This window comes from Pseudochaenichthys georgianus, chromosome 7 (assembly GCF_902827115.2).
Source record: "Pseudochaenichthys georgianus chromosome 7, fPseGeo1.2, whole genome shotgun sequence".
Taxonomy (NCBI): Eukaryota; Metazoa; Chordata; class Actinopteri; order Perciformes; family Channichthyidae; genus Pseudochaenichthys; species Pseudochaenichthys georgianus.
Window position 1 is genome coordinate 2,536,768 of NC_047509.1, and position 21,441 is coordinate 2,558,208.

A 21,441-nucleotide genomic window follows, 5' to 3' on the forward strand; every position below is an offset into this window, starting at 1 on the left:
TGGCTCTTGTAATTATGCCTTTACAAGCTTCAAAGTTGTATTTATCATCTGAATTTGGCGAAACAAGTTTAATATTCTTAAAACCAAGACTTTGTTTATTTGAAATCCGATGAAAACAAACTGTCACGGACCCTGCCGTGTTATCTATGATTACTACGCTTTTCATTCATAATATCAGCGGGAGGGAGGGGGAGTGGCGCTGAGGAACAGCAGAGTGCGGGCTGACGGGTGTCTGTGTTGGACATTCCCCTTATTGTGGGAATAAGGGAATGCAGAGACTGGCTACAAGTGTTTTAGGTTCAAGTTAGACAACTATTGTCTGGGTTTAGTGTTCATGACTTTCATGTTTATGTCCTCTAATGGTTAATCTCAATACACACACATTTTCCGTGACTTTCCAATAGTTTAAAATAGCTTTATTCCACTGTTTAATAACCTGTTCAATACAAACATGCCACTTGTAAAAATGAAATAACATTTTCTGTGAACTGATATTTGTGTTTTGGTGAGCTTATTAGAGGATGTTCCCCATTTTTTGGGGATGTTCCCTTTTTGATTTGTAAAATGTCAATGAAGATGTCAGACTTAGTATAATTTGTTAATAATTACATTACAACACATGTAATGTGGTGTGTGTGTGTTCCAAGTTGAATCTGCGCCCCCTGGTGGCCAGTACATCAATTGATGTGGCCCCCACCACCATCAAAGTGCCCCATCCCTGATCTAAAACACTCAGAGTCCTTTACCTCACCTGAGCTGAGGACCTGGCACTAGTTCCAAATTCATGCCATGCTGTCCGTTTAAAAAGCCTGATAATACAATAACATTTAAATTAATTGTATCATCAAATGAGGCAAATTCACACCTACAGAAGAGGACCAGTGCCACAAATGAAAAACATATTGAGATCTGGCCAAAAGTTTTATCACGTACCTGAATAAACAATTTCACTTTTGCCTTTTGTCACACTTCATTTCTGGATGTAAATAGAAATTGACCTTTGTCGCCATCTGCTGACTAAACCGTGGAACTGCTGTGAATTCAAAATCAGGGTCCTAACCTATACAGTCTATGGTATTTTACCAGTATTTCAATTTAACGCTATATTAAAGGTTACTTTTCAGATTTAGATTTGTTAACAAAGTATAAATCAAATAAACCGACATGTATTGGTTTCAATAAAGAAGAAGTATATAGAGTAATTACAATTATTTCCACCTCGCTAGCAGTGAAAGATCATAATCCAGTAATTTAATAGGTTTCTGAACGGGGCTCTTGGGCTTACCTTTCCTTTGGTACTTGCAGTAGATTTCGATGTAAATATTTACTTTTACTTATAACTTGAGGGTTTTTTTAATGTAATGTTGACGCCTTGACTTTATTTTAAAGACTTTGTGTTTAACAAGTTTAAATCCTCTAAAGCTACTCGACCTGAAGCCGGCACTAACTACACACGCAATACTGAGCATTTTCTTTTAAAGTGTCTATATATTTTTTTTAATGTACTTTTACCTTTCAATAAGAGTTGAATTACATTCACCTTCATGTAAAGTCATTCAATGAAGACAGAGTCAGAGGTCATGTCGGAACCCAAATGAACCTTATTGAGATTGTTTACAAAGCCGTAACATTGGAATGACTCAAATAAAATAATAAAAACGAACTTTTTTTTTTTAAAGTCCTGAGATTCACAGCTGATCCCTGGAGAGATTTTTTTAACCTGGCAAAAACATAACTGTCTCCTGCCATCAATGTGTGTGTGTGTGTGTGTGTGTGTGTTGTTTTGAAAAGAGCTGAAGTTGGACAATGGAGGGTCAGAGTCTTCACCACAGATGTTTCAGTGGCTTAGTACTCCTCCCCTTCTTCTCCTTCGTCCCCCACGCTGTCGGTGCCCACCTCCTCATAATCCTTCTCCAGGGCGGCCATATCCTCTCTGGCCTCAGAGAACTCTCCCTCCTCCATCCCCTCTCCAACGTACCAGTGGACGAAGGCCCTCTTGGCGTACATCAGGTCGAACTTGTGGTCCAGGCGAGCCCAGGCCTCTGCGATGGCGGTGGTGTTGCTCAGCATGCACACGGCCCTCTGCACCTTGGCCAGGTCTCCTCCAGGAACCACGGTAGGGGGCTGGTAGTTGATACCCACCTTGAAGCCAGTGGGACACCAGTCCACAAACTGGATGGTGCGCTTGGTTTTGATGGTGGCGATGGCAGAGTTGACATCTTTGGGCACCACATCACCACGGTACAGGAGGCAGCAGGCCATGTACTTGCCGTGGCGGGGGTCGCATTTCACCAACTGGTTGGCCGGCTCGAAACAGGCGTTGGTGATGTCAGCCACCGACAGCTGCTCGTGGTAGGCCTTCTCTGCGGAGATAACTGGGGCGTAGGTGGCCAGAGGGAAGTGGATACGAGGGTAGGGCACCAAGTTGGTCTGGAACTCAGTCAGATCCACATTCAAGGCACCATCGAAGCGCAGGGAGGCGGTGATGGAGGAGACGATCTGTGCAATCAGCCTGTTGAGGTTGGTGTAGGTAGGGCGCTCGATGTCCAGGTTCCTGCGGCAGATGTCGTAGATGGCCTCATTGTCCACCATGAAGGCACAGTCGGAGTGCTCCAGGGTGGTGTGGGTGGTCAGGATGGCGTTGTAGGGCTCCACCACAGCGGTGGACACCTGGGGGGCGGGGTAAACCGCAAACTCAAGCTTGGACTTCTTGCCGTAGTCGACAGAGAGACGCTCCATCAGCAAGGAGGTGAAGCCAGAGCCGGTTCCTCCTCCAAAGGAGTGGAAGATCAGGAAACCCTGGAGCCCTGTGCACTGGTCAGCCTGGAAATAAGGGATAATGGTTTTAAATGTTTTGCCATCAATCGAAATATGTTTTTATTTTAAAGGCTTCACTTGCAACATGTAATGAGATGAAGAGCTCACCAGTTTGCGAGTCCTGTCAAGCACCAGGTCGATGATCTCCTTGCCGACGGTGTAGTGACCGCGGGCGTAGTTGTTGGCTGCGTCCTCCTTACCGGTGATCAGCTGCTCGGGGTGGAAGAGCTGGCGGTAGGTTCCTGTACGGACTTCATCTGAGGAACAACACGGGTACAGTCATGGGTATTGAACCAGAATAATCCAGAATATTTTAGATACACGTCTATTCTACTGTAGATATTATATTTGCTGTTTATCGATTTTATTTTATTATTTATATATTTGAATGCCTGAACACACTGCTGCGGCAACAAAATAATTTCCCTATTTGGGTTCAATAAGCATCTATTTATCCGTCTGTCCTACCCGTCTTCTTCAAAAATATGATTTCACGTTTAAATACAAATATGTGTATCCTTACCGATTACAGTGGGCTCCAGGTCCACGAAGACGGCTCTGGGGACGTGTTTGCCGGCTCCAGTCTCGCTGAAGAAGGTGTTGAAGGAGTCGTCTCCTCCTCCGATGGTCTTGTCACTCGGCATCTGACCGTCAGGCTGGATGCCGTGCTCCAGGCAGTAGAGCTCCCAGCAGGCATTGCCAATCTGGACTCCGGCCTGGCCGACATGCATAGAGATACACTCACGCTGTGGAGGAGAGACAAACGGTTATTTTATTAAAGAGACCGTCTTTTGAGCAGATTACATTTTCGAATTTGAACGGATACATTCCATGTCAGTTTATACAGTGTAATCTGACCTCCTTATACAAGTACTACAACGTATGTGAATACAAACAGTTTCCATGTGTCAATTTGACAAATAAAACACAACTGGACTCAACTCTAAAATTGTGATTTATCGCAATTAAATTAACCAATTACCAACACTATCTACACTATTAGATATACAGTCACAGGGATACATTTAAAAAGGTTGGGAGGGAGGGGTACATTACAATATGGCCGAGCATAAGTTTCACTTTCCTTTTTTATTTAAATTCCAACTTTGGTCATGAAGAATATGTTTCTCTGTTGTCCACGTTCATAAAGCATAAAGCAACAGCATCAGAGCACGGTGCAGAGTCTCTAGATGAGTTTACAGTAGTCCCTCCTTCTTATTAAACATCCATGTAGTCCGCTGTATAGAAAACTGTAGTTTCCATCGTTTCCCCACAGCAGCAGACGCACAAAATGACGTCCGCTGGCGCATCATAAACACTCAGATAGTGAAAGTGCAGTCGGATTCTCTAAAGTATTGTCCTATCCACTATCCCTTAACGTTTCACTCAGAGGTCAAGGAATATACGATAGGGTTAGAACTTAGGAGCTGATTTTTGGACTATTCCACTGCAGCCCTAGTGACTTTGTGCCGAGTCACGTGTTCCTGTCTGCCCCTCCCAAGACGAGCAACATCTCTCCTCACTGCTGCAAAGCCCTGCCTTCTGTAACGTTCATGGACAGGTCGTTATCTGATGCAGTCTTCCAGCTCGCCGGGTTACAGTAATGCCCAGCCTTATGTCTTCCAAACCCACAAAGATGGGAAAACAGTTTTTCGCATACCGTTTTATACTGTATGCTTTTATTCCTATTAAATTGGAGTGAGAAAAATGCCCAGATGTCGATACAGTATCTTTGACTGTAGTTTAAAGCGATGAAAGTTCCGTTTTAACGGCTAATTTCAACCGTTATGATTTAAACTGCGCCAACTGTTTGGACTAAAGCTATCTCAATGTAGGCACATAAACGGGATTTCAATGGCAAGAAATGTAATTACCGGTAGTTTTATTATTTATATAATTGTTTTGTTCGTCAGTACTCACCATTTTTGTAGGATTTTTCTCCTTGCTTCTTTTCGACACTGAAGAATCGGTTGTTGAAGCCTGTAGTGAAAAGGAGGCGAGGAGCTGCCTATATTTATAATTTTCTGAGGGGGCGGAGACACAGCGGCGGTTTAAATGTCTTTCTGGCGCGAGCAAACGCTGGGCAGAGGTGCATTCAGGCACGGCTCGAAATAGTCCGACCCTACATGTTAGCTGTGTCATCTAAAATAACTGTTTTTAATTTTCGTTCTATTGAACGTCCAGAAACGTTTGAATTAATATCAGCAGTTATTGTTTCATCGTCTAAAAAAGTGTATTATATATTCACCCCATGCAAAGGTTTTAGGCTTCTATTCATGTCGGGCCTGAATTGGAAAAGGCATGAAAATATCACACACACATAGAGTTGAATTATTTTGTTTCTAATCTAAACAACACACAAGCTGAACATTTCCCCATCATTTATAGAATATCAAAAGCTAAAACTACAAGTTTGTTTTCATTGTATTTTGAACCTGAAAGTTACTAGAATACACACAAACAATCTTATTTGTGATCTCTGAAGTTCGGAAGGCGAATGTAGGAGAAGTAATTGAAGGCAGCATTATTCAAATAAGGAAGCAGGCTCTCTCTTTCTCTCATTCAATTCAATAGCTTTATTATTATAATAATAATAATAATAATAATAACAACAATAATAATAATAATTCATTACATTTATTAGAGCGCTCCCCAAATGCTCAAAGCGCTTCACATTACATATTACACTTTATTAGCATTACCATAGTTACATACAGTATTGCTAAAGCTCTGTGTAGTTTCAACATCTATACACAAATACATACATAAGAACAAACTGCTACATTTTGAACATAAGCAAGAACACGAACACACATTCATTCAATTCATATAATACATGAATACAAAAATAAAATATTAAAAATATGTGAGACCTGGTGTTGCAGGTCAGTTCGATTCCCTCGTACTGTGGCAGGCAGAGACAAACGAATGCAGCTTTCTTTGAGTAATATCTTTAGTTTTTCATTTTCTTTTTTAAATATTCGAGGATGCTTAGGTTTTGGAAATAATTGTTTCTGTACAGGTTCAAATGTTTGGCATTGTGTGAGGAAGTGCTGCTCTGTTTCCACAGCAGTTCCTTCACACTCAGGACCGTTTCTAGCTTTTTGGGGGCCCTATGCAAGATGCTGTTTGGGGGCCCTAGTCTTTACAGTTTTTTAACTACAATGGGGGAATTCCGAAGCCTTTAAGACAGGGGTGCCCAACCTTTTTTGAACCAAGAGCTACTTTAAAGTTGCCAGTCCGCCGAGATCTACCAGTCCAAATAGAGAGGGGGGGGGGGGGGGGCTGCTAGCGAAAATTATGCCATTTAAAAACATAAACGGCCGTCAGCGAATCGAACCGGCCCTTGACGACCGGCCATTCTGTGATTCTCCAGATTCTACAGATGGCCAGTCCACGAAGGGTGGAAAATACATACCTGAAGTAAACAAAGACGTGCAACGGGAAGGTGTTCCCACGGCAAACAAAACTTAAAATATTAAATGAATCAATCTCCTCTCTTAAAATTCACAAATTATTATGAATTAAACATTCACAATCTTATAATTATGTATTCACATTTTTAACTCTGTTACATATGCACGCAACGAACAGAAGAGCGTAGGGCAGAATTAGGAGGGAATTCCATCTCATAGCGTTTGTGCACCGTTTTGAAATGCTCTAAATTACCCTTCTTCGATAAAGCCACGCTCGCATTGCAGATGACACAGATGGATTTTGAATTGGAATAAACAAAAAAATAATCATCCTCCCACTCGGAGTGAAAATGATATATTTTGGGCTTTTATGCTTCTGCCATAATTGCGGTCTTGTGTGTGTGCGGACTGTCACTCCTGTTGACACGGACAACATCAGCTAGTGCTGGTGGGCACTAGTAGTGCCCACCAGCCACGCCCCGACACATGGGGTCACGCCAATCACAAAGCTTTGATGCGTTCAAGTTAGGGGTGTAACGGTATCCGTATTCGTCCCGTACCGTCACGGTTCGGACGTCACGGTTCGGCACATGCAGTCACACGGCGAATATGCCTTTTTTTACGAGTGGGAAAAAAGTCTGTCCTTCAGGGCAGCATCCACTACACTATTTATAATCCAGGGGGCGGTATTGCGCCTAAAAGCTGTTTGCCAGCCGCCCTTAAACAACAGATGAAGAACAAGAAGAAACACAACAACAAAACGAACTAAATACAAGAAGAAGAAAAGTTAGTATGGTGAGTTCAGATAACACACAGGAGCTAGAACCCACCTGCTTCTTTTAAATCAGCTGTGTGGGAACATTTCGGGTTCCCTGTGGACTACAATAACGATGAGGTGTGCGAGTGGTGGATCGGACGAGGACGGTGTGTCGGCGTTGTTCTACAGCGGTGCGGTATGCTAATATAAAAAACACGCCAAACATGCTAAATCATATCAGAAGACATCACCCAGATTTGCCAATCACCGGAGCCCGGCAAAAGACAACAGCAGTTCAACAGCTGATCCCCGCTGTTTTTAAGAAGCCAATAGACATGAGAGCCGAGAGACCAAAATAAATAACGGAAGCTTTTGGCATATGTTTTTCAACGACTTTGCGCTCTTGAAACACTTTCTTATTATTTATGATGTAAGACATTCTTTTTAGTTTTACAGCTTGATGAAACCTTTTTGTTTGACATCAGCCATTATAGATAATATGGCCATCTGAGTGTGTGTGGTTTGTTTTTAACTGTTTAATACAGTTAATTATTTAAAATGTCAGAGTTCCTTATTTTGAGACTGAAACTTGCACTACTGTTCAAAAATAAATAACAACAAACCTGGAATTATGCATTTGGGACTTTTTTTTGCTTTTTCTTGTTGTACCGAACCGTGACCCCCAAACCGAGGTACGAACCGAACCGTGACTTCTGTGAACCGTTACACCCCTAGTTCAAGCGCATTATTCTCGCACAGGAAGATTATGTTATAGGACATTAACGATAAAACAGAATATTGTTGTTCTATTTTTAGACACATCTCGATCGACTGGGAATCTCCCAACTTGGGCACCCCTGCTTTAAGATGATCTGTGGAGATGCATCAATCTGAAAACAGGCTAATTTCACGAAAACCAAGCAATTGAAACTTACAACAATTTATATTAAAAAGGTAAACATTAAGGCTCCGCTATGCAGGGCCGTCCCCCCCACAGACCGATCATGCAGACTGCGTGGGGCCTCACCTTGCGGAGGGGGCCTCACCTTACGGAGGGGGCCTCATCTTGCAGAGGGTTCCTCAACTGAGCAGAAAATGCGGTGCACCTATGAACTTGCGGCGCAATTAGTGTGGCGCGGGCGCGGTTTCTCCGCTGCGAGGCTCCACTAGCCCCCCCCCGTTGACACTCGCGAAACAGAGGGCCTCATCATATAACTTTGCGTGGGGCCTCATGTTGACCAGGGACAATAAAGACGGCTAATTTGAATTCTCCCCAAATATATTGAGGCTGAACCTGAACTTTCAGCTTGGGGGCCCCCTAGTGGCCGCAGGGGCCCTATGCATCTGCATAGTCCGCCTATAGGAAGAAACGGCCCTATTCACAATGTTGGCATGATCGCTTCTGACAGCCATGTTTTTTTGTGCCTGCCTGTTTCTATGGCCAGGTTGTGAGCATTCAGTCAGTACATTGTCAAAATGTTTCTGTGTTTAAACTCTGTTGAAGTCTTTCTTTTGTCGGGTTTAACAGGATTAAATCATCTGCATAAATCAGGAATTTGATCCCTGTTTTGTGAAGTGTGAGACCAGAGGCCTGTACTGCGAAGCCGGTTCAACATAACCTGGATATGTTTGAGTTACCCGGTTTACCTAATCCAAAACAAACGCGCTCTCGCTAAACGGTCCTACGACGCTGGTTATCAACTCGTTAACTGAAAAGGGGCGGTGTTAGCAACATTTGACCAATCACAAACATGGAGAAGCGTACTGACAGCGCAGCGTCATACTTCCTGAATGGAAAGTAAACTATAATATGAGACAAATATGAAGAAGTTCAACTTCTAAAAAAAATTACAGAAGAAAAATCGCGGACTGGGTGTCAATTTTAACTGATTTTAATATGTACTCACCACCAGCAGGTAGCAACAGAGGCTAATTGTATGTAACAGCCTGAACAAATACTAGAACAATATGCATCCAAAACATATTAATGTTTAAAAAAGAACCAATGTCATTTTTTTGGTTTTTCGGAAAAAAGGAAAACCAAAAAACCGACGTAATTCAGTTTTTAAACCAAAACGGGAAAACAGATAAATCAACGTTTTGGTTTTGTTTGTATGATTTACGAATAATCCAGCATTTAGCACTACATCGAGATTAAGATTAAACACATTTATTTTGGGAACACCAGCATATAGGCTACCTATGGAGTTAGCCAGATGTGTGTAAATTACTGTTCATGGTCATTTGAAAACAAATGCCGGTGTCGGACAGCACAAACACACCGAACACACAGAGCTGAGCAGAGCACATACACACACACATCATGCGCCTTGGTGACTGGACATCTCCTTCATAAAACTAATAAAAGGGGGAGTAATCGGGCAGTTCGATGTGTGTAGAGGTGTGTGTGGTTAACACGTAGCAGCCTGCAGTCACTCTTAAGCTGTTCTGATGAAGGTAAACACAGCGAAGGCGGTGCGTAAAAAGGCACATCTTTACCCGCTGGTGCTGCACTTCTCAGAGGCGCAGTACACGTCCCGCTGCCTCCTGATGCTGCAGCCATTTCATGAAGTGAAGGAGGTGTTCCTTCTATAAAACAGCTGCGGGCAGCAGATACCGTGAGAGTCCCGGACATGAATTCATAGATCAAGGCAGACTGGTTTACTCTCCTGTTTTGCCAATCCGGTGCTTAAACAAATAGCTCTACACCCCTGGCCGACATGTCCTTAAAATTAAGTCTGAGTTTGAAATATATCTCAAATAATGTATGCACTGCCATTTCCCCACATAAACATAACAGTCTGCAATTAAACAGTTGTCTCCTGTACGCTCCTCTTCTTGGCGCACCGCTAACTTTCTCGTGCGCACGAGAGGCTGAGACCCAGGCTGATCCGCCGAATCCCTCGGAACATCATAAAAGCCATTTTTAACAGTTTTCTCGTGAAAGTTTAACCAGGCTACTGGATAAAATAATATCACTGGTATAGGTGCAAAAATTAAACACTTTTTGAAAAAAATATTATGATAAAATATTTTTATATATTTATAATTCTGCAAATATTACGATAAACTCACAGCTATTTCGTGGGGGTTGTTGAACCCCTGCTGTAGAGCACATGTGTTTTAAAAAGCAGGAAATAAAAAAAGGAACTCACCTTGTGATAAACCCGCAAGAGAAAAAGCATTTGAGCTCCATACTGTTTCAGACATAATCTTTGATGTGGTTTAGAACAGGGTGACATTTAATCAGAAGCGAATTTAACTTTATCTCCTGTAGAATTCTGATCAGGCATTAGGGGCAGGCACAGCCCCACCTAGTGTCAGCAGAAAGTATTAAAAATAATGATTACAAAAAAAAGTTAAAAAAAATATAAAATATATTTTAAGATCATGTTTAATAATCTGATTCGTCTCATTGCTGTTTTTCTCTGTGTTCTTCTAATGAGTGTATACAGTGTGTGCCTATTGAGCTGTTAAGAGCCATGTGGGACAAAACCTGATCATGCCCCTCCCTCTCACTGTCTAAGTGAACGGTGACTGTAAAAACTACACTGCGCATGCTCAGAGTATTTAATGTGTGTGGCAAAAAAATAATGACCATAGGGGCACTGAGCTGCCATCCCCACCATACGTCATCTCACATAATTCAGAGCTGATTGGCTGTAAGTACGTGTGCCGCGAAAAGTGTGGTGTGTGAAGAGGAGACGAGAGACGCGTCCTAAAACCAGGAAGTAAGCTGCGCATGGCTTCCCTCCACAAAAAAGCAATGAGATTTCTCCATAGGATTTGAGAAAATAGCTCAAAATAAGATCTGTGGGAAACGTAGCTGTTAGATAAATGCACGTTTTGTTCAGCCGGATAATATCCACATGTCTACCCTACTTTTATCATTTTCGAATCATAAATCTATTGATTAGATTAGATTTATGATAGACTTTTGAAACTACAAGAAGATAAGGAGGACTTTTACAAAAAACTAATAGAGATTTTTGTCCAGAAGGATAGGCAAATGGACTTCATCTTCAAGTCAAGGTAAGACCGCAATTTGATTGAAAATGGGATCTTACTAAGAGAGAACAATTCAATATTTAAATGATAAAATAAAAAATGTTGGGTATCCTTCTGTTGAACTGTCTGTTTATAAGTAATCGAAGCATCAGACTAAAAAAGCTTTTGAAAATAATATTATATTTTGATTGAGGTCAAAATATAATATTTGTAAACCTGAAGAGTCAGTGTCAGTGCCTCACCAGCCATGAACCTCACTGCAGTAATAATAATAATAAAAACATCACTATAGCTTATAGACATCTAAGTTTTTTGTACCCCACCACTTTTGTACATATAAAAACGCCACTGAGTATGAGGCATGGCTACAATGGGTGAACTGTTTGGTATTTTAAGCAAACAACTTCACAGACATGTTTTGTATGGTTATCAGTCTCTCAGTCTGACTGGAGAGGACTCTCCTCTACCTTGTTGTTGAAACAGCCGTTAGCGCAGCTAGCTAGCACCAGATGCTAACAACAACAATAGCCTACACCAGTGCTTCTCAAAGTGTGGTCCGCGGACCACTGGTGGTCCGTGAGCGCCCCCTAGTGGTCCGTGAGTATATTGATAACATTTCACATTTGAAATAAATACATTTATTTAAGTTTTCCGCACTCTCGCGCGAATATCTCCGCAATGAAGCGAGCTTAAGTTTCACTTTCGATTGCATGATATAGCCCAGATAAACACCTTCATCACACATGTTGCCACTTGTTTGTACCATTTTCAGGCGATTTGTAAAAAACGATGTGTTTTTGGATATTTGTGGAGTTAGGTGGTCCGCGAGTGTTTTTGTATTGGTTAAGTGGTCCTTGGTATGAAAAAGTTTGAGAAACACTGGCCTACACGTAACCGGTGCGCGCGCTTTCTCTCTCTTGCTCACTTGCGCCACACATACATACACACACACCCTCCCGAGCTTGAATGACACACAGAGACCAATCGAGGGCATTAGTGTATGATCTGTATGAAAGTGGCCATGTGGGCAGGCCACATCATGTAGACAGCCAGTCACCCTCTGTGAGGCAGAGTCATTTGCGCAGCGTTGCGTTCACAATACATACATAAAAAAAATCCTCAGGCCAGCAGGCCACTCAGCAGGCCAGGCCATCGGGAAACCTTCCGGTGCTCCCGATGGCCAGTCCGGGCCTGGCAAGTGCTGATAAAGGGTCTAAAGTGTTATTAATGTGATAATAAAGTGCTACTGAAGAGTGTAAAGTGTTAATTAAGGGTAAAGGGAACAGACCAGGGGCCTCATTTATAAAGGGATATACGCTCAAAAAATGGCGTACGCCAGTTTCTACGCAATGTTTGCAATTTATAAAATATTAACTTGATGTGAAAATGTGCGGTCCTCCACGCAAACTCTAACCCATGCGTACGCACTAAGCACAAAGACGGGAGAGACGAGAAACTGCGACACCGTTGGCAGAAGGAAGAATGGAGAGAAATGTGTGGAAATAATACCATAAATAAAATGTTACCTCTCATTTATCACATATGAAGAATTCATTTTCAAACATTGATTAAAGCCAATCTTAAAATGATTAAACAAACGCCTGTTTGAGACTCCTCAGTCACACAAAAACATAACTTGGAGAAATAAATAAATACGGATATGTTATTTAAAACCACCTCGAATATGTTGTGTTAATGTTATGAAATGTTTTCTCATAAATGATGCGGTTTTGCATTTCTAGGTTGTAGAACGAGCATGGTTTTATATACTACCATGTTTAATCGTGTTTTATGCCGTTTGCTAAGACTTGATAAGTCGCTCATAAAACACAGGAGGTATGGAAGCTAAGAACACCATATGTGGTAAATTGTACAGCTAATATAACACAGCACATTAGTTGTGTTTCCTCTAACTGGTGGATATAGAGTTGCTGCAGTGGAGACGCTGCGCACAGCTGATCGACAGCTGGAACACAAACCACCAAATACGAAAACATAATTCAGATCCAGTCGTATGACTCCACTCCGGAGGTACAGTAGCCTATGTGTATTGTTTTTGTCATGAACCTTTTTCGGACCACTTATTTATTTATTTTGGTGACGATCCGACCTCCATGCTGCTCCTCTGGTTCAAACTGCATCCACCAAACAATATGATTTATCTCCACCTCCCCACAATAACCAAAATCTGACACGGTGTGAGACGTCTTTTTTAGCTGTTCTGTTGTCATTTCCTGCGATCTTCTTCATGCAGTCACTCAGAATTAATGAATGGGTGTTTCTTTGAGTGTATATATAGGCAAATCTGGGCGTTACGTGAAGCCCGCAAAAGCTGCACCGCATTTCGAGTCGGTTGTGATTTTATAAAGGGAAACCGGCGTAGGAAGTGCTGTACGCACTTTCCTCGCCGGTACGCAATGTTTTGTGAATCGGAAAATGTCGGAACATTTCTGTACCTATTTTTTGGATTTCTACTACGTAAGCAACCTTCCCACGTGAATCCTACGCACGGCGTTATAAATGAGGCCCCAGGTCCTTTCATCAGACGGGAAGCGAAAGAACGAGCAAGACCCATTGCTGGTATGATAACAACCTGGTACTAAGCACACAGGCATCGTGTTAAAGTTATCTTATCTTAGCCAGCGCCATATAGATAGATAATATATATAGATTCTATCTATATGGCGCTGATCATAGCTATCTCTTAAAAACAATTGTGACATCACTTACGCGACTCTGGGATTTGTAGTCTTTCTAGTTGCGTATTTCTCATAGTCTTATATTTCAACAGTTTTACGACAAACTGTGACTTTTTTGACATGGAAATTATTTTTTAAGATTGACAAACATCATATGTGTAATTCGTGGCACAATTCAAACGGGATCGAAAGATACGATTTCTCTCTCCATTGACTTCAATACATTATTTTTCCGAAATAAGGTCCCATGGAGGTTGACTGGAAAGGGAGGGACTTCGCCACTATGGGCTAGTTGCACAAGATGGCGTCTATCAACTTTCGGCGGCTGGGCGTGCGGTTGTAAACTTCCGGTCTACAGTAGAGCGGTAGAGGGAAGAGCGGTAGATAGCGAGAGAGATAGCGTATAGATATTATATAATATAGGTACTATTTTACACTCAATGTCTCCAAGACCTACCGAAGGTTAACATCAGTGATGTACATCGGCTGGTACGAGCGGCAGGCTCAGCCCCGAGGAGCAAAAGAGAAAAGGGGTTCAAGATGTCTACATATCCAGCTACGTCGACAATTATGAAGGTAAGTGACAAACAAAGCTGTAGTTACTGGCTAACTTTGACAAATTGACAGTCTTGATACAGTGTAAAGCGTTTTAATGATGTACCATTACGTTTTTTTTGGATAACATGAATGATATCTAATTCCCCACAGTTTCAAACAAAGCTCTACCTTCAGGGAGAGTGAGCATCAGGGCTAGCTGTTACAGGTCCATGAGAAAGCATGAAAAGCCTCACGATCTCAGAGTAGGGAGGAAAATAAAAAGTGTTCATCGGTTCAAAGCCTCAATCAGGTTCATGTTTTGATGTGGCTGGAGTAGGTAACCTGGGATTTAGGATTCAAATAAGCCCAGCTAGCTGACGTGTTGCAACAGATTACATAGTGACAATACATTAGCTCAACTGGCAGCTAGCTATGTGTGTGTGTAGCATGAAGGGGCTACAGATTTATTTTCGTTGTGTAACCCTCTCGTGTAAAATGATAAATACATTAGCTAAACCCAAACTTCGCTTTCATCAAAGATTCTTAATGAGGTTGAAAACCGTCTCTGCTTTCATGGAAACCCCAGAAACTGGTTGTGACTGTTCTTTACTGAATGTTAGTATAATCCATGTAGGGTCCATTTGTATTGGCCAGTGTTTGGTAAGTGCTGGTTTTGTACCCTACATCTATGTTAAGCTGTTCTACTAACACTATTTTATGTAGTTATAATATAAGATAATACATTGAGAGAGCTGAGACAGGATATACAAGCGTATCTGTTTGAATGTCCTCAAATGACAGTATTCCAAACAGCAGAACTTCTGTGTATGTGATGACAACCTGACATGATTTAGCCTTTTCCCACACCTACTACTACTGATCAGCCTGCTCTCAGCTTTCTCATGTGTCTGTGTTGTGTTGAAGCAGTGTCCTAAATGTAAAATGACTGACATTTTGTTTTAAGAACTGTTCACCTGTGGAGATTGCAGTGGCAAAGTGTTCCCGTGTAGCTGGAACAGCACTCTGCAACCACAATGTTGCACTGCTGTTCCAGACCGCACACTGCTCCACACTCAACCTGGCTGCTGTCCCCCCTGTCCTCAGCTGCTGTACCCCCTGTCCTCAGCTGCTGTCCCCCCTGTCCTCAGCTGCTGTCCCCCCTGTCCTCAGCTGCACTGAAACAGAGCAGCGATGGCACAAGCCAAGAACCATGGTAAGTACAGTATGTGTTCACAACCAATCCACGGTTTAATGAATATTTCCTTTGTGCCCAGAGCTGATTTAGTATGTTGCATCAACGACCTTTTCAATTCATTTGACAATTCTTTTGTGTAATTAATAGGGTGTGAAACCAGGCAGAGTGAGTGACATGGTGTTCACTTCCACTAAGCCAAAGCAGTTTACAGTTGCTGACGGTGTAAGGTAATGAAGCTCAGCGCAAGTTCAGACAGGAAGACCCATCACTCCGTATTGCACGTCATGGCAATACTCGCTCCCTTCACTGGATGACGGAGAGCGCCACTCCTTTGCCAACCTATCACTCCCCTCCATTCACAAGCCTAATTATCGCACCTGTTAATCCCTCTATATATGCTCTCCCCTTTTCTATCAGCTGTCTTTCAGGTGTCAACGCACAACCCTCCTCCACCCCTTCGCCTCCTGCTTCCAACTCAGGGCCAAGCTCCCATCCAACCGGACCTAACCACTTATCACCATCACCAGTGTCTAGACCCGGGGGGGTTCATCGGAAACGGTTCTTTCCCTTCCCGAATGATATCCTACAAAACCTGGGCCTAATCGCCAAACACCATTTTGTTCTCTTGTTATAAACTGTCATTATGTTTCATTTATATAATGTGACGGATAATAAACATGTATTCCATACATCACGTCTCTCCTGATTGAAATATCTATTGTCCTAAGTAATTGTATATAGCCTGCTACAACTTTATGATTGTTGTCTGAGTGTAAAATTGTTCTTAAAGTCCTAATTATCATATAAACATGTTCAAAGGAGTACACGTTACAAGGCCGTGCGGGGCGAGCTGCCAGACCCAGATGTCCTCAAAGTCAGCGAGGCATACAAGGACTTCTCAGCAGACATCGCACCACGAAAAAAGAACGAATGGCTCACTACTCAACTCAACGACTAACACTCTTTCAGAGGATATGTTGGAAATGCACACATTATATATATTTTCTGCATCTACTTTCTGGATATTGTACATCTGTTCTATAAACTAGCATTACTTAAATATGCAGAGACTAATTGAAATGTTTAAATATGTATTTTTCCCCCCGATATAACATCAACCTATGTTTTGTAAAAGTTTATTAAATTAATCTGTCAAATGTTATCATATTGTGGATTTATTAAATTATGTATTTTCCTTTGTTATTTATGTGTGCGTTTGTTTTGAGGATATAATTCATTATACCTAAACATAGTATGGTATAACTGCTTTTTGTAATGAAATACACAATTGGTTTGGGAGCAAGAAATCTTTTAATCGTTGTTGCCCAGGCTTGCCCAAATGAATGGAAACTTATCTCCCGATTATAACATTGTGTAACTTGCTGCTGTTAAATACCTTCAAACTATGTGCTTTATGTGCAATATATACTTTATATATGCCATCTTTAATGCACTTATTGTAACTCGCTTTGGATAAAAGCGTCAGCTAAATGCAATGTAATGTAATAACTGTAATATATATACCGGGCTGCTAAATCCTAAGAAATGCTACAGGATTTGATTTGTAGATTTGTTTTGTTTTTTATCTGTATTTTTGAAAATTATGTAACTTTTTATCTTTTTTTTGCACATTGTTTATTATATCATAACTTAGTACTTTTTTAGCATATTGTTTATTATATTATAACTCAGTACCTTTTAACGCATGTAAGATATTCAACACTAAGCAATGTAGTGCCGACTTTCACGCCAATCGCTTTTCTTTACCCCGAAATCCGCTCATTCTTGCTCTCGGTGTGACATAACAAGCTGTCAAAACTCTGTACTCAAACCGGAAGTACTCAGCCGCACACCCAGCCGCCGGAAGTTGATAGACGCCATCTTGTGCACAGAGCCTATATATTCAGCAGCAGCAGTGAGACGCTGCATCTTCAACGACAGCAGCATTTTAACTTTACTCATGTTTACTGGATCACCTTTTCCTGCAGACTGTTAAACACACCGTGTCTCTCTCCATCTGACGAGCGTTGCTAACGTGTTTCCAGCTAGCATGCTAAGCTAGCTCCTACAGTCCGAGGTAAACGCTCCAGAAAAAACAGCACAGTCCATTACTTACCCATCAGAGGTTTATCCAGACACACGGGTGATGGATCAGTAGTGCTGGAGCTCACACACACTTTCTCAGGAACACAATTTACATCTCATTGCAGCTGTTTTGAATCTCTATGAATACGTCTTCGTTTATGCGGTCAATTTGTTCCTCTTTTTATTTGCTCTGTGTCTCTGTAGTTGGTTTCTGAACCCTTGTAATCATTCAGTGTTGATTTATAGTAATTGTCTGTCTCGTTGCAGCTCTGCAGATTTGTTTTGCGTCTTTTGGGTGTATTTTGTGGTGACTGAGTCTCTCTGCACCTTGCCCTGCTGCAGGTCGATGCTCCCAGATGTGGTGGATGACTTCACGATGAAGAACCCGGCCTGCAGAGACCTGGAGCCGCTGTTCTTCTCCTGTTATGCTTTCTGCAGTAAGCTGGCAGGAGGCCTGTCTGTGGGCATCTCCACCCTGATATTACAGTGAGTCTTTTTAGTATTTATTGACTTTGTTTGTCCCATACATGCTCAAAACACCAAACGAATGACTTTGCAGGCAGTATACACAGTAAGCGAAACAAAACGGAGGAAGATGCAGCATATCTTGAATCCAAATTAAAATGTTAACATGAAGGAAAGACAAAAAGTAGATTTTTTTCTTAGTAAGTTAAAATTATAAATACAACAAATGAATTAAATGACATTTTAATAAAATAAAAACCATTTAGTCTAAAAAACAAAAAACAGATTCTACTTAAATAAATATTACACTGAACAAAAATATAAATGCAACACTTTTGTTTTTGCTCCCATTTTTCATGAGATGAACTCAAAGATCTAAAACATTTTCTATATACACAAAATAACCATTTCTCTCAAATATTGTTCACAAATCTGAAAGAATCTGTGATAGTGAGCACTTCTGCTTTGCCGAGATAATCCATCCCACCTCACAGGTGTGGCATATCAAGATGCTGATTAGACAGCATGATTATTGCACAGGTGTGCCTTAGGCTGGCCACAATAAAAGGCCACTCTAAAATGTTCAGTTTTATCACACAGCACAATGTGTGATACAGATGTCGCAAGTTTTGAGGGAGCGTGCAATTGGCATGCTGACAGCAGGAATGTCCACCAGAGCTGTTGCCTGTGAATTGAATGACAACCTGATCAACTCTATGCGAAGATGTGTTGCACTGCGTGAGGCAAATGGTGGTCACACCAGATACTGACTGGTTTTCGGACCCCCCCAATAAAGCAATGGTTATTTTGTGTATATAGAAAATGTTTTAGATCTTTGAGTTCATCTCATGAAAAATGGGAGCAAAAACAAAAGTGTTGCGTTTATATTTTTGTTCAGTGTAAAACAATTCAGATCAAATAAAAATTACATATAGTCTTCATATAAAAAAATTATTAAAATATTAAATTCAAATACTAAATATATAAAAAAAAACATCCAAAAATAATATTTTATCCACCCTCCAATTATTCATATATTAAATGTGTACATTTGTCACATCCCTGTTCCTCCTGGTCTGCAGGTTTGTGGGGTACAGAGCGGGTGCGTGTCATCACGAGGGGGGGGGTGGCGACGGCTCTCATCGTGATGTTCTCCCCGGTGCCCGTCGCTCTGCTGCTGATCGGGATGTTCTTCTTCCACTCGTACCCCATCAATGAGAGGAAGTGTCTGCAGGAACAACTGACCCCAGATCAGTAAGTTGATGTTTGAGTAAACGATCCTCCCACCAGGGCTCTCGACTAACTTTTTTCACCATCCTCCCGGGAAACCGTCCCGAAATACAATCTAAGCCGTCCCGAAATTAATGTGGACCGTCCCGAATTTAAAATGTTAGTTTTTCTACATTATCATTAGTTAAAATCATTCAAAGTGACCTTTAACATAAATAAAACATCATACAAATCATTAGATGATAATTCATCAACCTTTTTATTTTAGTAAATCATTCAATCACAGAAACAAAGTCCAAATATATTTAAACAAACACACAATCCAATCAAGTCCCATCCAATTAACAAACAAATCCAACACTGTGGCCTGAAGACAGAACCCAGAGTAACCACTAACCAGGACGACAGTCTGTAACACAGTCAGGAGACCTTTACATACGGCCCCGCCCCCTCGCACACAGACGGGAGAGAGAGAGAGATCTCATCTGGATTGAAAAGCTTGAAAATACATCAAAGACGCATGTTGTAGTCTTATTGCATATTAGAAACGGAGTTGGTGAAACTAAAACTGCGATATAATGTGTATGTAGCAATAATACATATGACATATCTTTTTTAAATGTCTCCTGTACCGATAAAAAGTCTGATAACATCGGAGCTTAACGTTACCACTGTCTTTAATAATTCCGGCCCGGGGCCCGTTTAATACCGGGGCTCGGTACCCACCCCTACATGGGGAGAGGCAGCATATTGCTAAGGACTAAATACGATGGAGGGTTCTCTTCTCAGCCTTATTACCCATAGGGGATGAAGAGGAGTAAATAAAGAGGCCGGCGCTCCGGGGTCTGGTTCTGCTGTGCGTTTTGTGATGTAACGGTAAAACATTTCATAATTCCTCCACGAGATGCCATTGTACATCACTCAACCCGCTAAATACACACACCCAGTACATAGCTGGACCTGCGAATTTGCAAGCCAGGAATTCGCGGGCACAGCTGTAGCTACGTACTGTGTGTGTGTGGGTATTTCGCGGGTTGCTAAATGTTTTGTGTGTGTTTATGTTGACAAGGAGGTTTAATAACTGTGTGCTCCACAAAACGTGCAGGCGGTTTCATTTTCATCGCCGTTTGTAGTGGAGTTAGCAGGGTATTTTTATTTTAACTCTCGTCCCAAATTCGTCCCAAAATTATTTTTATTATTCTCCCAGGAGACGGAGCCACAAACCAAAAAAACATTGTGACATCACAAAGAGGCCTAAATCTGATCCTCTCATTTTCAGGTAGGGTTTCATATAAATGGATCAGGACAAAAGGAGAGGGGTCTTTGTTCCTGAGGCTGAGGTGTTACATGTCTATGTATAAAGACATGAAGAAGTTTGCATAATAGGTGACCTTTAAAGTGTGATGTGTAACCCCTAGCAACATGCTCGCGACAAAGGGGGCATCATTACACCTCCAATACTTGGTCTGAATGATCAAGCATCAGTTATGTATTTATTTAATGGTGTATATTTTTGTTTCGTATATAAATGTTTTTATCCTATTGCAGCGATATTAACTATTTTTGTTTTTCCTCCAGCCCTGAAGCCTCATCACCAGCAGACCTGAAAGAGGACTCGGAGCAGCTGCCATCAACGTCACATTATAACACAAGTTACAATCCAAACTCATCAGCTGGTCCTGAAAAACAATCCTCAGTCAAATCATCCGGACGTTCACTTGCATCATCAGAAAACAGCAGGTCTAAATCAGTTCTTAATCAAATGTAAATCCTCAGAGTCAAACCTCACCGCAGAGATCAGGAGACGAGAAACGGAGCGGGAATGTTCCTGAAAAGAATCCCAGAACTTCCTCCAGCAGGTCACACGTTAGAACCAAAATGTCCTGGGTATAGTGAGACACATTGAGACTTTTAGAAAAGAGACACTACTCTGGGATCTGAATCTAACACTGAATACTTTATTTTAAACTCTATTCTTATACATTTTCTATTTTTAAAGTCCTCTGCAAAATGTCTGCACCTGTTCTTGCTCAAATAAACAACCTTTTTCAGTCTGTCATTCATGGTGCTGTTATACTAATGTGGATGGATGGATAGATGGATGGATGGATGAAAGCAGATCATCTGTTCCAATTGCATACACAATGATTTGGTTGTTTTTGCATAATGGTTGTGTTATCAATACCATGACAGTGTGAGTCGTCACTCTGGAATTAAGAGGTTTAGAAATGT

The 21,441-nt window shown here is 41.5% G+C and overlaps 1 protein-coding gene and 1 pseudogene across 1 annotated transcript; one reads left to right on the top strand and one right to left on the bottom strand.

The window, feature by feature from the left end:
* Window positions 1-21,441, top strand: part of LOC117449589 (sodium-dependent lysophosphatidylcholine symporter 1-like) — a 51,286-nt pseudogene that overhangs the window by 12,688 nt on the left and 17,157 nt on the right.
* LOC117450024 (tubulin alpha chain-like) lies at window positions 1,637-4,841 on the bottom strand. The gene is made up of 4 exons (XM_034087992.2): window positions 4,738-4,841; window positions 3,341-3,563; window positions 2,926-3,074; window positions 1,637-2,823 (listed from the first exon to the last, which is right to left on the bottom strand). Exons 1-4 carry the CDS (start codon window positions 4,738-4,740, stop codon window positions 1,846-1,848), a joined length of 1,353 nt encoding a protein of 450 aa, XP_033943883.1. The 5' UTR covers window positions 4,741-4,841; the 3' UTR covers window positions 1,637-1,845.

What these genes read in the sequence shown, in the direction of transcription:
- LOC117450024 (XM_034087992.2), bottom strand. An exon ending in CCTGGAGCCCACTGTAATCG is followed by an intron (nt 3,075 to 3,340) that starts GTAAGGATACAC and finishes GTTGTTCCTCAG; the next exon opens with ATGAAGTCCGTACAGGAACC. An exon ending in TTGACAGGACTCGCAAACTG is followed by an intron (nt 2,824 to 2,925) that starts GTGAGCTCTTCA and finishes CCTTATTTCCAG; the next exon opens with GCTGACCAGTGCACAGGGCT.